Source organism: Agelaius phoeniceus, chromosome 10, assembly GCF_051311805.1.
Source record: "Agelaius phoeniceus isolate bAgePho1 chromosome 10, bAgePho1.hap1, whole genome shotgun sequence".
In the NCBI taxonomy this organism is placed as follows: domain Eukaryota; kingdom Metazoa; phylum Chordata; class Aves; order Passeriformes; family Icteridae; genus Agelaius; species Agelaius phoeniceus.
Window position 1 is genome coordinate 25,569,224 of NC_135274.1, and position 15,329 is coordinate 25,584,552.

Consider the following 15,329-nt stretch of genomic DNA (forward strand, 5'->3'; position numbering starts at 1 on the left):
GATTTCTCAGAGGAAAAATCAGGATTGGGGCTTCTCAGAGGAAAATTCAGAATTGGGATTTCTCCGAGCAAAGCTGGGAGCTGGAGAGGTTTGGGCTGGGGCTGCCCCGGGCTGTGTCAGCTCACGGGATGTTCACGGCATCATCCTCGGCCCGGGGCCGCCTGGAAAAGCTGGAAAACGATGGCTCGGCCACGCTTGGGAAGCTCCCAGCAGCATCCCGGGGATGGAGCGGGGAAAACAAAACCCCCCTGAGCAACCCCACCTTCCCCTCCTGCCGTCTGTCCTGGCTTTGCTTTCCTTTTCTTGTTTATTCTCCATCCTGGGTGATTATTTACTCCAACTGTCGTTGTGCCGTGAACTCTCCCACTTCCTTCAGTTTGCTCCAGGCTGGATTTGCGAGTTGTTTACAGGGGATTTCCTTCCCTGGCACTCCCACCTCTCCCCAAACCAACCCCTTCAGTCACTTCTCCAGGGTTTCCCATCCAAAACTGTTTGGTTTTTTTTTTTTTTTTGGGTTTCCAGCAGTTTTACACCCCCCCCTTTGCAGCCCAGCCGGTTCCTGTGAGCTCTGCACACGGAGTTTCCTGGGAATACGGATGTTCCAGAAGTGTTCGGTGCCCTGGGGCTCCAGAGGGTGGGATTTGGGGCGAGGGGCAGACCTGAGGGGGCTCCCGGTCCGGAATATTTCCAGGAGCTGGGAGCTGAGCCCTTGGAAGGCGCCGGGAGCAGCGTTCTGTGTTTGCTCAAGCACTTACGTTTGTTTATTGAGATTATTTTCCTTTCTGCTCTGGGCCCTGGGCACGCACACAAAAGGGTCCCCCCAGAGCCCCCTGCACCCAGAGCTGCTCTGGGGCGGGCACAGGGGAGGGGACGATGCTGAGCCATGGATTGGGGCTGGCTCAGCTCTTGGAATGAGGGAAGTGCCCCAAAGCACACACCTGTGTCCCCCCCGCTGCAAGGGGCACAAACCCAGGTGGCTTTGGGGGTTCCCAGCCTGGAGGAGCCGGGGTGGGGTGAGGGGTGTGAGGGGCTTTCCTCGCCTGCAGCCCCGGAATTCCCCGCTCCCAGGGACTGCAGGGAGGTGCCCAGCACTGCTGGGGCTCCGGGATTTATTGCACTGCTGAGAGGCTCCAGGAGCTCCAAAACGCTTCTGGTTAAGAGGCTTTTATTCTCTTTTTATCCCCCTTTTTATCCTTTTCTTTTTTTCCTTTCTTTTATTTTAACTTTTTCTTTTTTTTCCCCCTAAGCAGCTCTGCCGGCAGCAGGCAAATCCTGACGTGTCCACGGCCAGGTTGGACGCGGCTTGGAGCAACCTGATCCATGGGAATCGTCCCTGCCCATGGCAGGGGGGGTGACACGAGACGAGCTTTGAGGCCCCTTCCCACCCAAACCATTACAATATGTGTGATAACACAAATATCTTAATAATTAACACGGAATGCGCCCAGAATATGAAAATTATCTGTTTATTCATGACTTACATTATGATTTTTTTTTTTGAATTATGAATTTTTTTACATGATGAATTTTTTTACATGATGAATTTTTTTACATGATGAATTTTTATCAGTTTATTTATGAATTACATTAACGAATTCGTTAATGAATTACGGCTGTGTCCGTACCTACACCGAGGGGGGGCATGAGACGGACACCGAGGAGCGACAAGGAGGGTACGTGCCCGGGGCGTATCGGGGGCGTGTCCGGGGCGTGTCCGGGGCGTGTCCCGCTGGCCCCGCCCCCCCACGCGCGCAGGACGCGGCCGTTCCCGCTCGGTGCCGCTGCTGCGATGTCCGGCCCGGCTCCGGAGCCCGACAGGTGAGCGGGGCTGGGCCGGGCCGGGCTCGCTGCGCCCCCCGGGCCCCCCGGCAGCCCCCGGACCCCCGCCCGCCCCGCGGCTGCGCGCCCTGCCCGCCTCCCTGCCCGCTATTGCCGCCCCTCGCTGTCCCCCTGCACCCTCTCGCTGTCCCCCTGCACCCCCTGCACCCTCCCGCTGTCCCCCTGCACCCTCTGCACCCTCCCGATGTCCCCCTGCCCGCCCCGATGTCCCCCCGCGCCCCCAGCCCCACCCCCCGCATCCTCCCATCCCCCACCCACCTGCATCCCCGCATCCTCCATCCCCTCCCGAGCGCCGTTCCCGGGCACCGGAGGGTCCCGGCCGTGCCCAGCCCGTCCCGGTGGGTGCGGGCGCCCGGCCCGGCCCTGCACCTGCAGCGGGGCTCGCTCCGAGCCGGGGCCGCGCCGCCGCCGCCGCAGACAAAGCGCGGCTCCCGCTCCGCCCCGGGCTCCCTCCGCCTCCCCCGGGCTCCCCCCGGTGCTCCCGGTGCTGCCGCAGCGCCGAGCGCCGCTCGTGTTTATCTGCCCGTGCCTTTATCGCGCCGGGAGCCGCCGTGCCCGTTCGCAGTTGATGGTTACAGTTATTAGCGGCGTCGTGCCCGCCTGCTCGCTCGGCTGCGTTGTTGTTTCTGTGTTTTTCTGTATTTTCTCCCTCCTCCCTGCCCCGGTTCTGCGCCGTTTGCCAGCGCGGGAGGAGGGAAATGCAGCTGGAGGGGTTGGAGGGAAGCGATCCCGATTTTAGCAAGCCAGCACTTGGTGGAAGGGTTGAAGGGTTGCACAAACACTGCCTGGCTCGGCTGCCGGCCCTGGACAGCATCCAGGCTTCATCCAAATCCTCCAGATAAATAAATTTACTCTTTTTTTTTTCTTTTTTTTTTTTTTTTTCTTCCAAGATACAGTTTGGAAGAGCAAACTGTTGTGTAATTCCTTGTGGGGGGAAAAGCTTTCCCACTTCTTCCTGCCCTTGACCCAGAAAGTTTTGCAGCCCCTTTGCCAGGACCCCCCAGCTGAGCTCCTCAGGAATCCTCACTCATTGATTTTCCTGCCTCTGCTATTCCCATCTATTTATTTCTTTTTCAATTTTGAGGCTGAGGGCCCCAGTGTGGCCCCCCTGGTGATGCCCACTCATTCCAGGGGCACTCCATGAGCTCCCAGGGTGGCCAAAATCACCCCCCAGAGCTGAGCAGCTCCCAAAACTCGGCTTCACCATCCCCAGCATCTCTGGGATGCGCTGTGGGATTGCACCGTGGCCTTCGCAGCTCCCAAAAAAGGCTGGGATGCTTCTTCCCTGCCTGCTCCTGCAGCTGCCCCTGGCAGGGTGGAGGCTCTGGGGTGGTTCCTGGTGCCACCACAGTGCAGTGAGCTGGATGTCACCTGCTGCTTTATGGTGGCTGCACCCAGGGCCCTTCCCTTCCTCAGGGCACTTTTCCTTGCTGGCTCTGCCTGGCAGATGTCGTGGAGCTCCTGGAAAAGGTTCCCAAGCAGGATTTTAATCTGTGGGTGATGCACACAGCAGGTTTCCCTTTTCCAGGGCGGGTGGAGCTGGAGGTTGGTGTGGTTTGCCACAGATGGCTCTGCTGGAGAGCAGAGTTTATCTGGGTCTCCTGCCTGCCCGGAGATTGCTTGGATTGCTCCCAAATCCAACGGGCACTGACACGGGCGCTGGGTGCTTGGCAGAAAGGGCTGGGAGCAGGAGCTGCTGCCGGTGGGAATCGTGTCCAGGTGTCCCCAGAGGGGCCAGCAGGGAGCCAGGGCAGGGCTGATGCTGCAGGAGGGGAATGTTGAATCCCCAGCCCCCAATCCCCCTGGATTCCCGGGGCTGGGAGCGGTGCCAGGGGAGGGAGCTGGGAATGCTGGCCCTGTGGGAGTGTGGGAAAGGGCTGGCAGAGCTCTCATGTGTGCCTGCTTTTGTCTTCCAGCGGGGCTGAGTCCCTCTCCTCCGATGAAAAAGGTACAGGGACTTTGGGAATGGGAGTGGGAATTCTGAGACTGGCTTTAAAAACCGTTTGGAAAGGTATAGGGATCTTGGGAAGTACCCATCCTGGGGAATGGGAATTCTATAACTGGCTTTAAAAAACAATTGAAAAGTACGCTGCTTTTGGGAAATGACTGTCCTTGGGAATGGGAATTCTATAATGGGATTTATAACCAGTTGGAAATGTACAGGGATTTTGGGAAATGCCCGTCCTTTGGAATGGGAATAGAAATTCTATAATGGGCTTTAAAAAACAATTGAAAAGTACACTGGTTTGGGGAAATGCCCATCCTTGGGAATTCTGGAACTGGCTTTAAAAGCCAGTTGAAAAGGTACAGGGATTTTGGGAATGTGAATTCTGGAACCGGCTTTAAAAGCCAGTTGAAAAGGTACAGGGATTTTGGGAATGGGAATTCTGGAACTGGCTTTAAAAACCAGTTGAAAAGGTACAGGGAATTTGGGTAATGCTCATCCTTTGGAATGGGAATGGGAATTCTATAGCTGGCTTTAAAACCTTGGTGTAAGCCCTTTGTTTATGGATTCCTTTGGTTTTTATGCTGGGTTTTAAAATGCCTGTTCTTTTGTTATTTATTCCCTTTCTCTGAGTGCAGAATTGGCAAGAGAGGAGTTCAATCCCTCTGCAACTCTTCCTCCCTGCCTTTCCCTTGCAGAGGTGACACCCAACGGCATGGAGGGATCATCGGGGTCGGCCGAGGAGCAGCCGGAGGGTGAGCCCACCATGCTCAGGGATTTGGGATTTCCTCACTCCTGGGGGGTGTGCCTGCTCCTGCATCCCACATTTCCCCCCAGCCACATCCCAGAACACATCCCTGCCTTCCCAGTGCTGGTTTCTCTCCAAATGCCATTTGTAAGAATAATTAATTGGTTGGTGCCTCCACACGAGTCACAGCTTGTGGGACACACGGCTCCCACCAAGGCTGCTCCCGCCTGCCTTGGAAAGCCATAATTTAACTGGGATGTGCCATGGGTGGAGCTCCAGAATCATCCCAGGTTGTGGAATACAGGAGATTTCAATATTCTGATCACCCTTCAGAAGGGCCTGCGTGACCCCAGAGTCTCCCCTGGTGTGGGATTTGATGCTCTGATGCTTTTCCCTGCCTCACAAGTTCTTTTTTTTCTGTTCCATTATCTAACCTGCTGCCTGGCCTGCTGGATCCAAACCTCTGGGTGGATCCTGGACTCACATTCCTCCTGTGCCTGTTTTTAAGGAGAAGCCAGTTCTGAAGACAGCTCCAGCAGCAGCTCAGAAGAGGAGTCAGGTGAGCAGGACATTGTGATTCATTTACTTGTAATCCCTTTTTTACAATTGATGTTCAGTTTAAACCAGCTGCTTCTCTTGGATATAATCTCACAGTTATTAGGGAATGCTTGCTCTGATTGCTTTCCCAATAAATTTTTTGGGAGCCAATGATTTTCTGTCAATGATCAAAGGGCAGCAGCTTGGAAGAGGAGTCAGGTGAGCAGAACATGATGATTTATTTTTCTGTTTGCTTTTTAAAAACTGATGTTCAGTTTAAACCAGCTGCTTCTCCTGGGTATAATCTCACAGTTATTAGGGAATGCTAGCTCTGATTGCTCTCCCAATAAAATTTTGGGATGCAGTGGTTTCTGATCACTGATCAAAGGGCAGCAGCTCGTGCTGCTTTCACCACGCAGACACAGCACCCCAGACACAATACCCACGGGTATTTTTACACCACAGCAGTTTTCCAAACACCAATAGGCCATAAATTTCCTTAAAAGTTGGCAACAGAAGTGGCCAAACAGGATGGACAGGAAAATAATGAAAGGAAGTGTTTGCTGTCGGTGGGTTTGTGCTTCCATGGGATCTGTTGCCAGCATTTGTGCTGCTTTTATGTAACACTGATAGTTTAACAATCCCAATGGTTTTGCTGGGCAGATGCAGAGGAGTGGGATGGAGGAAGGCTGTGGGTGAGTGTGGTTTGTTGTGCCTGTTTGCCCCTGCTCAGCAGGAGGAAGGCAGGAAGGATTCCAGGCTGGCCCAGCCTGCAGCTCCATCTCTTTGGGAAAAGGAGCTGCTGGAGAGCATCCCTAGGAAATGAGGGGTGGAAATGAGGAGCTCCCTCCCAGAGCTGGGGAGTGTTCCTGGGGCTGTTCCAGCCCTGCTGGGTCTGGGGCACACAGCCAGGGCTGGCTGCTGCCTTCCTGCCTCTCCCAGCCCGTGATTATCCCAGGGGGGATTGGGGTTCCAGGATAGCCTGGGACAGCCTCCAGGATCCCTTTGGCCTGGGAGGGAGCTGGGATGGGGAAGCAGCTGATCCTGGCAGCTCTGCCACTCCCCTGCTCCCAAATCAGCCCTCAGGACACAGCCTTTGGCCTGAGGTCTCAGCTCTGCTGGAATTCCATCCTGTTGGGTTCAGCCAGGAGAATCCAGGCACTTTTGGGACAAGCGCCATGCAGACAATGTGGTGTTTTTTTGGGAAAGCTGTTCCCAGTTTCCATGCTGGGGGCTGAACCTTGTCCTTGGCACCATGAGGCTCATCCCAGGATAAATCTTTTGTTAACCCCTGTGAAAATTCCCAGGAGTTTGGGCAGTTTAGGAGCTTTTGGGCAAATTTGTATCCTGATGTTCATCCCCAGGCTGTGCAAAGCCTGCAAGTACTCTCAGGAATGTTCTCCTAAGGTGAATTTAAACAAATGGAATTGTGGGGCTGTCCTGGCTGAATGTGGGAGCAGAAACCCCCTGGATATTGAGATATTTACTCCAAACTCCTTTTCCCTAGATGAAGAACAGGAGGAGAAGGAATCCCCGCCTTACTGCCATGAGTCAGGTAGGAACAGATCTCCTGAGGGCTTTGTTTTAATGCCTGGCTGTTTAATTACCATGACTTTTCATGAGGTCATCTTCCTCTTTTCCCAGTCGAAGGGAGCTACTTGCCACCCTGTGAGCACTGCAGGAATGAAAATGTAGGTTTGTGGGGAAAGAAACACCCACTTACTTTGCATGAGATCATTTGCAAACTGTAATTCTACTCTCTCCTCACCTTTTTAAAGATAATTTTTTTAAAATCTATTTCCAGGACCAGAAGGAGCAAGTGACCCCCAGGAGACTTGCTGGAGGACAATTCATGTATGAATTTTTTTTAATGTAATGGGTTTGAGTTTACATTGTTGTCATCAAGGTGCTTCAGTCTTGGGGTGGGCAAACAGCTCATTTGCTGCACAAATGCATTTGGATTTATACTGGGAGGTGCACCCAGATCCCTAAACATCACAGTTTAGAGCCTGTGCTGCTTCCAGATCCTGGTCCAAGACAACTCCTGGGAGGGTTTTCAGGATGTGCCTCGTCCTGCTGCAGTAATGAGCAGCAGGTCCATTTTCATGTGCTTATTTCAGCCTGGCTGCACAGGAAGCATCTTGTCCTGCTTCACCCTCCCCTTCATCCCTGCATTGTCCCTGGGATGCTGCACTGTCCCCGCTCTGTGTGCCCTGGGGTGGTCCCTGTGGGATGTCCCTGCAGGACGTGTCTGCTGGCTCTGGGTGTTATCCACAGGAAACACTGGACATGTCGCTGTGCCCTTTGCGTGAGAGCAGCTCCTGGCACAGGAAGTTTTATGCAAAACTCTCCTTTTGCATAGGCCGGGTGAGCCCTGCGCCGTTTTTAACAGCCCCAAAGCAGCCTGGAGCACGCTGTGGGCAGGGACAGAGCGCGAGGGAGTCCCTGGGGCAGCCCCTGCCGAGCTCTGGTGTCTCCTGCAGGGTGCAGCTGGACGCAGAGGGCTCCTACCAGTGCAGCAGCACGGGGCTGATCTTCGAGGTGACGGGCAGGGCCAGGGTCACCTACTGCCTGCTCTCCTGGAGCAAGTACGCGCAGCTGGTGCAGCCGCCCTGGATCGTGGGCGGGCCCCTGTTCGACGTGCGCTGCTCGGCGCCCGGCGCGCTGCTCTCCATCCAATTCCCGCACTGCCTCTGCCTCGGGGGTGAGTGGGGCCGCTCGGGGGGGCAGGAATTGGCAGAGTAATTGTTATAATAATAATAATAATAATAATAATAATAATAATAATAATAATAGATTGGTGTTGTGGTGGTGTGGTCCCAGGACGAGGCGACAGATGACAATTGACTCCCAAGTTCTTAGACAGCTGATATAACATGTAACATGTAACATATATAACATATATAACATATATAACATGTAACATATATAACATGTATAACATGTATAACATGTAACATATATAACATATGTAACATGTATAACATGTAACATCTGTAACATATGTAACATGTATAACATGTAACATGTAACATATATAACACATGTAACACATAACATAACATTATATTACATTATTATATATTATAATTATATTATAATTATAACTATTATATGTATAAGTAATTACAATTATAAAGTATATATTTATATAATATAATTATGTAAGATATATTATTATTGTTATATATAATATAATATTACATAATTATAAATATTATATATAATATAATTATGATGTAATTATAGTAAATATAATTATATTATATTGTATTATGTTATAATTATATTATAATTATAATATAATTATATTATATTATAATTATTTTATATTATATTAAGAAATTATATACTAAAACTATACTAAAAAGAATAGAGAAAAGATACATCAGAAGGCTAGAACAAGAATGAAAAATAAAAATCTGTGACAGACTCAGAGTCTGACACAGCTGGCTGGGATTGGCTATTAAATAAAAACAATTTACATGCTGGGTAAACAATTCTCCAGATCACATTCCAGAGGAGTAAAACGTGGAGAAGCTGAAGCTTCCCAGCTTCTCAGGAGAAAAAATCCTGGCGAAGGGATTTTTCAAAAAATATTATGGTGGCAGATTATATATAATATATATAATATACATATAATATATATTATACCTACTATATAAATATTGTAAATATAATATATTATACATATATGATATATAATTTTATATATTTATTATATATAAGTATCTAATATATATAATTATATAATATATATGTTATAATGATTATAACAATAATTATAATGATTATATATCATTGTTATAGTTCCCCTCCCTCCAAATTGTTATAATTTTGAAATTTAGGGGCTCTCAGGTAAACATTTGGGGGTAGGAATAACAGTTCTTTATCAGGAAAAGAATAAAAAAATAGACACTGTTGAGAGAGAAATGGAACTGCAAACAAGTTTCAAAAGGTGGCCTTGCAAATAAGACTGTGTGGTTTAGAGAAATGGAACCATGAAAGTGACACTGTAGTAAAAGCCAGGAAAAGTAATTTTAAATGATTGGCTTTAAAACATTTTTAGTCTAGTGTGACAAAAGCTAATAAACCAAAAACCATTTACAATATAATTAAAAAATAATTAACTTCTAATCATAATAACGTAAATTATAACATCTATATTATCTCACCCTTCGTATAAAACTAAAAATAATTTTTTTTAAAACACCTCTCAATTACCCCATTTCTAAGTAAAAAATGAAGCTTAATCCAGCAGCAGTAGTACAAAAAAACCCTTCCAGAGTGAGAGCAGCCCCTGTCCCCTGTGTGTCAGGGGGTGGCACAGCCCCATCCCATGGGGGCTCAGCCCTCCTGCAGTGCCAGCTGTGGCTCTGCTGGAGCAGGGATCCTGCACAAGGGGGGAGTTTTCCTCTGCAGCTCCAGGGCTGCTGCAGATGGGCCTGGGCTCCCTCTGGCAATGCAGGGCAGCAGAAGCTGCTCCTCTGGCAATGCAGGGCAGCAGAAGCTGCTCCTCTGGCAATGCAGGGCAGCAGGAGCTGCTCCTCTGGGAATGCAGGGGGCAGAGGCTGCTGTGCTGTCCCAAAGCTCAGATTGTACCCAGGTAGGAATGCTTGGCTCCTCCCCTGGGCGGAGCATCTCCCCATGGGATGATGGAATTGGATCAGCCATGCAGGGACACTCACTGGCCAGGGACAGAAGAGAATTAATAATGAATGGCCCATGAAGAGCAGATAATTAATAATTAACAACCCATTAACAGTAGAGATCTGGAGGGAGGGTTGGCTGTGGGAGAGATAAAGAAAACTGCCCAAAGAGCAGCAGAGAATTGCCCCAGCTCTGACTGATGGGGATAGAGCACACACCCCAGGCACAGCTTGACATGGGGGATGTGTGGGGGCATCCTGGGGTTGCTGATCCTGGCTGTCCCCAGCTGCTCCTGGCTGTCCCCAGCTGCTTCTGGCTGTCCCCAGCTGATCCCAGGCTGTCCCGAGCTGATCCCAGGCTGTCCCCAGCTGATCCTGGCTGTCCCCAGCTGATCCCAGGCTGTCCCCAGCTGATCCAGGCTGTCCCCAGCTGCTCCTGGCTGTCCCCAGCTGATCCAGGCTGTCCCCACAGGTCAGGGGGATGGTGTGGCATTCAAGGTGCTGCACATCAAGGCCGGTGGCGCGGCCATCGAGCCCTCGGCCGAGTTCTCGGCGTCGCACGTCAAGTGGGTGGTGAGCTCCCTGTCCCCCGTGGGACCCCTGATCCACAGCCAGGAGCCCCTGCAGTACCACGGCGCTGTCATCCTCTACAAGGCCATCGACGAGCACCCCTCCCTGTCCTTCTGGGTCTACCTGGCCACCAACAACGACTCCTTCATCAAGGTACAGCCCTGGCTGGGAGCTGCCCCTGGGGAGGGTGGGTGGGTGGGTGAGGAGTCCTGGTTCCATGGTTTGGGTGGAAGAGAGCTTGAATTCCATCTCATCCCACCCCTGGATGGGCAGGGACACCTCGGCTGCCCCAGGCTGCCCCAACCCCAGTGTCCAACCTGGCCTTGGGCACTGCCAGGGATCCAGGGGCAGCCCCAGCTGCTCTGGGAATCCCATCCCAGCCCCTCCCCACCCTCCCGGGGACAATTCCATCCCAATATCCCATCTAAACCTTCAGGCTTTGAATTTGAAGCCATTCCCCCTTTTTTCTGTCACTGCATCCCTTGTAAATTGTCTCTCTCTGACCATTTCCATTTCCCTTCTTTATCCGAGTCACTTCTCCAAGGTAACGAGAGGAAACAGCCTCAAGTTGTGCCAGAGGAGGTTTGGATTGGATATTAGGGAAGATTCCTTCAGGAAAAGGGTGGCCAAGCATTGGAACAGGCTGCCTGGGGCAGTGCTGGAGTTCCCAGTGAAAATTTGGGGATTTGGGAAAGCAGCTGACAATGGATTCATCCATGTGCCACCAATTCCCCTGCTGGCAAGGGTCACATCAGAAATGACCTCTGAGGAGAGCAGAGAAAAGGGAGGCCATGGGACTAACCCTGGATAAAATTCCAGCTTCAGAAAATTCCTTGCCTTGCCCTGCAGTGGGTTACAATTAGGAAATTGGGTTTGTGGGATCATTCAGGAGCTCTGGCAGGAGCAGGGCTTGAATTGACCCTTTTACAGTGAGGACAGGGACAAAAACCTTCCTTTTACTCAGCTTGCAAACTCTCTTACCTCATTTCAGCCCTGTGGCAGAACAGCTGGAGGGGTTTAGTGATGCTTTTTGAGTGTGGTGGTTATTCCTCAGCTTTCTGGGAAGTTCATGGAACAGATCATGGCTGTTCTGTAAAGCTGGGGCCAGACAACAGCCCCAGCTGAGGAGCCACCTGAGCACAGGTTTTAGATGTTAATTCCTTTACTGAAATGAGTAACATTGAAATATTAAGCTTGAAATGGTGTTTTTAAATTTTAGGATATCTCAAAGGCTGTAAAGCACTCAAAAAGGAAATTTGTTCAAATTGAAAAGCCCCCAGTATGCCAAAAGTTACTGCAGGAAGGAAAGAAGTACAGACTGATCTGTGAGCCAGAGGCTGAAATAACTCCTGAGGTGAGTCCCTTGCACAGCTCTGACCTCCTGCACTGCAGCTTCCCTGAAAATGTGCCACAAAAAAAGAACCATTTGCCTCTTGGAGTCCTAAAATTTTGGGATGAAATCCTAATGCTAAAGTCAACAGCAAAACTCTGGAGAAATTGGAGTTTGGTTTGGATCTCTCCCAACAGCCAGTTGTTGCCTTCTCTTTCGTTTATTTTGGGTAAATATTTACATTTCTTTGCTATTTCTGTTGTGTAGGAGATTGAGTTTGTTGACGGGTCACTGCTGAAGCTGAAGAGTTACTTTGAGGTGTATTTGGAGAAGCCTGATGACTTCACCTTGTCCCTGGTGGAGCAGGACTCAGATGAGACTGTCTGGAAAGCCAAGCTGAGGGAGAGTGAGTCCTTGGCAATGGGGAATGGTCAGGGAGGGATGGGGGCACCTCAGAGCCCCCCCAGTGCCACCCCAGGGACACTTCCACTGTCCCAGGTGCTCCCAGCCCAATGCCCAGCCTGGCCTTGGGCACTGCCAGGGATCCAGGGGCAGCCACAGCTGCTCTGGGCACCTGTGCCAGGGCCTGCCCATCCTGCCAGGGAATTCCTTCCCAAATCCCATCCAAATCCCTGCCCTCTGGCAGTGGGAGCCATTCCCTGTGTCCTGTCCCTCCATCCCTTGGAAATTGTCTCTCTCCATCTTTCCTGCAGGTCCTCCAGGCACTGGAAAGCCCCAGTGAGGTCACCCCAAAGCTTCTCCTGTGCAGGGTGAACAATCCCAGCTCTCCCAGCAGAGCTGCTCCATCCCTCTGCTCATGGAATGGTTTCATTTGGAATTTAAAGACCATTCAGTTCCAGCCCTCCTGCATATTACTCCATATATTATCCATAGGATTGCATAATATAATAAAAAATTTCATATTATTGCATTATAACTTGCAATCTCTCTTGCCTGTTTGGGCCTGCTGCAGCACGTGCAATGAAAGGGAGAAAATCTTCTGTCAAACCTGAGGGGTTGGAATCCCCCCTTTGTGGGTTCCAACTTTATCCCTGGGAATCCTTGGAGCTGGGGCCCAGCACTGGGAACTCCTCACTGACATTTCCCTGCTCTGCCCTCCCCAGGGGATTGGATCCACTATGACCTGAACAAGAACGAGCAGAAGAGGAGCACAGGCAGTGAGTGATGGCCCTGCAGGGTGGGAGCCCTGCTCCCCTCCCTGGCCCAGGGGACAGCAGGGACAGCAGTGACAGCACCTCTGCTCCCTCCCCAGGTGTGAAGAGGAGGAAGCCAGCCCTCAGCATCCTGGAGGAAGAGGGGCTCCACAGCAAAAAGCAAAAAACCGGCGGCACTGCAGGTGGGAAAGGCTGGGAAAGGACCTGGTTGGGATTTGGTGTCCTGGGACTGGAACTGAGCTCAGTCTTCAGAGATTTTTCCCTGTGGAATGGTCCAGGCCTGGGGAAGAGCAGCTGGAAAGGTGTCTGGTGGAAAAGGGGCTGGGGTGATGGTGGCAGTGGCTGGACATGAGCCAGGCCTGGCCAAGGACGTCCTGGGGCTGTGATTGTCCCCTGTGGTGGCACTGCTGGGGCTCCCCCAGCCCTGGGGCACTTCTGGGTTCCTCACAAGGACCTGGAGGGGCTGGAGCGTGGCCAGGGAAGGGAATGGGGTTGGGAAAGGGGCTGGGGAATCCTGAGGGAGCTGGGAAGGGGCTCAGCCTGGAGAAAAGGGGGATCAGGGGGGACCCTGTGGCTCTGCACAGCTCCTGACGGGAGGGAACAGCCGGGGGGATTTGGGATCTTATCCCAGGGAACAGGGACAGGGGGAGAGGGAATGGCTAGGGCAGGCTCAGGGTGGATTCTGGGGAAAATCCAATGTTTTTCAGATGTAATGGGAGCAAAAAGCTTAACAGACAAACAGCTGCTGGTGATTGCCAAGCTGCTGGACCGGCACTGGAGGGAGATGGCCATCGAGTGCCTCCAGATGGAGATGAAGGACATCGATGACATCCGGGCCTCGGAGGACGACGTGACCATGCAGAAGCTGCTGGTGCTGAGGAAGTGGAGAGACAGGGAGCAGGGCCAGGGCACTGCAGAGGCTCTGCAGAGGAGCCTGGGGGAAAAAGCCACCTATGAGATCCTGCAGACACTGCAAGGTATCAGCTCCCGGGGAATGAACCCATCCTGACTCGGCTGGGGTTGGGAATTCCATCAGGGAATTTATCAAATCACCACTGCACCGTTTGTTCTGGAGGTCACAATTGTCTCCTTTCCACTTCCAGCAGTGACTTTATTTCTTGTGGTGTTTTCATCCTTCAGGGGCTGTTACAAAATGAATATTTTTGCCCCGAGCATGGAGAGCACTCCCAGCATGACCTGGGTGTCCAGAGCAGTTCTTGGGATTTCCTGGAAGTCCTAAGAGGAGCTGTTTGGGTCTTTAGTTCAGGAATGGTTAATTAATGGTTAATTAACACCTTCCCTGATGGAGGACTTGCTGGTTCCATGATTAATTCTCCCTGGAAAGAACCTGGCTGGAAAAGGTGGAGAGCTCTTCCTCTCAGACTCTGTGCCACAGCCTTGTGCTGCCTCAGGGCAGGGAGTTTTTTGTACCTTTATTTTTTAATGTAAACATTTTTAAATCCAGTTTCTCTCAGTTTGAGTCTTGCAGGAGCTTCCAGAGGTTCCACAATCCAGGTGTGTTTTTCCTTTCCCTCAGGTTTCCTGGCTCAGAGCTGAGCCAGCTGGAAGGAGGAGGAGGAGGAAGAAGAGGAGGAGGAGGTGGGAGCTTCCCAATCCAACCATTCTGCTCCCCTGGGATCCTGCTGAGGCTTTGGAATGTTCCTGGTGGGAAGTCCAGGCAGGATCCTCCAGAAAAATGTGAATGGAATTTGGTGTGGGCAGGAGCCACTTCCAAGGCTTTCAGGAGAGGTGGATCCCAGAATTCTGGGCTTCACCCCCAGGCAAAGCCCCTCCAGGAGGACACAAACACTGGGAGAAGCCACTTGATCTTTTTCATCACCTGGAAAAGATTTTTATTTCCTTCAGGGAAAAAACAGGGAGAAGAATTCCCCTGGAACCTTTCATCCCCTTCCAAAGCCACTGAACTGCCAGAATCGTGAGGTGCATTGGATTTCTCGTGGATCAGGGAAGAATAATCTGAAACTTGTACCAAATTCCTTGGCATAATCACTGTATATATGGAATTATTGTACAGATCCTGTGCATCCAGTCCTTGTTAAGCTGTGGTTCTGCTTCCTGAGATTCCCAAAGATGGGAACACCACTGTGAACTCCAGGCAGCTCGGAATTTCCCCATGGAATTTCTTCTCCCCTCTTTTCTGTATAGCTTGTCTGCGTTTTTTTACGTTTTGTAATTCCTTTTTTGTATGAGAAACTTTTTATACTTCTTTTTGGTTTTTTTTTACTTGATTTATTCGAACTTGGATAGAATTTAGGTGCTTAAAATGTGAGGTGCCGAAATCTCTGTGCTGCAGGATTGGAAAAAAATTGGGAAAAATGGAATTTGCAGAAGAGAGGAGCGACCAGATCCAGGACTGGCTTGTTTTTAAGGCTGTGGGAGACTTGGGATCATCTTCCTCTGTGTATGTTTGGGAAAGGAAAACAGACTTTTGAAAAGTAAGGATTAAACGGGAAAATTATCCATTATTTCCATCTGAATTTTGATTTTTGTTTTAGTTGGTGAAGTATTGGGAAGT

At 50.8% G+C, this 15,329-nt stretch overlaps 1 protein-coding gene across 2 annotated transcripts; it reads left to right on the forward strand.

The window, feature by feature from the left end:
- Nucleotides 1-1,273: 1,273 nt before the first annotated feature.
- On the forward strand, nucleotides 1,274-15,279 carry CARD8 (caspase recruitment domain family member 8). Of its 2 annotated transcripts, none has more exons than XM_077184216.1 (15): nucleotides 1,274-1,818; nucleotides 3,756-3,787; nucleotides 4,423-4,539; nucleotides 5,041-5,091; nucleotides 6,577-6,624; nucleotides 6,714-6,760; nucleotides 6,874-6,923; nucleotides 7,553-7,773; nucleotides 10,191-10,441; nucleotides 11,508-11,642; nucleotides 11,886-12,024; nucleotides 12,743-12,796; nucleotides 12,892-12,975; nucleotides 13,501-13,770; nucleotides 14,331-15,279. In XM_077184216.1, exons 1-15 carry the CDS (start codon nucleotides 1,643-1,645, stop codon nucleotides 14,348-14,350), a joined length of 1,695 nt encoding a protein of 564 aa, XP_077040331.1. In that variant the 5' UTR covers nucleotides 1,274-1,642; the 3' UTR covers nucleotides 14,351-15,279. The 2 variants fall into 2 exon arrangements, with proteins under 2 accessions (XP_077040331.1, XP_054495753.2); XM_054639778.2 differs by having other exon boundaries at nucleotides 4,483-4,539.
- The last annotated feature ends 50 nt before the right edge of the window (nucleotides 15,280-15,329 follow it).

Bases quoted from the DNA above. Each gene is read 5' to 3' on its own strand.
- CARD8 (XM_077184216.1), top strand. From the start codon at position 1,643: ATGAGACGGACACCGAGGAGCGACAAGGAGGGTACGTGCCCGGGGCGT. The intron at 3,788-4,422 runs GTACAGGGACTT...CTCTGAGTGCAG, and splicing joins CCTCTCCTCCGATGAAAAAG to AATTGGCAAGAGAGGAGTTC. The intron at 12,797-12,891 runs GTGAGTGATGGC...CTCCCTCCCCAG, and splicing joins GCAGAAGAGGAGCACAGGCA to GTGTGAAGAGGAGGAAGCCA.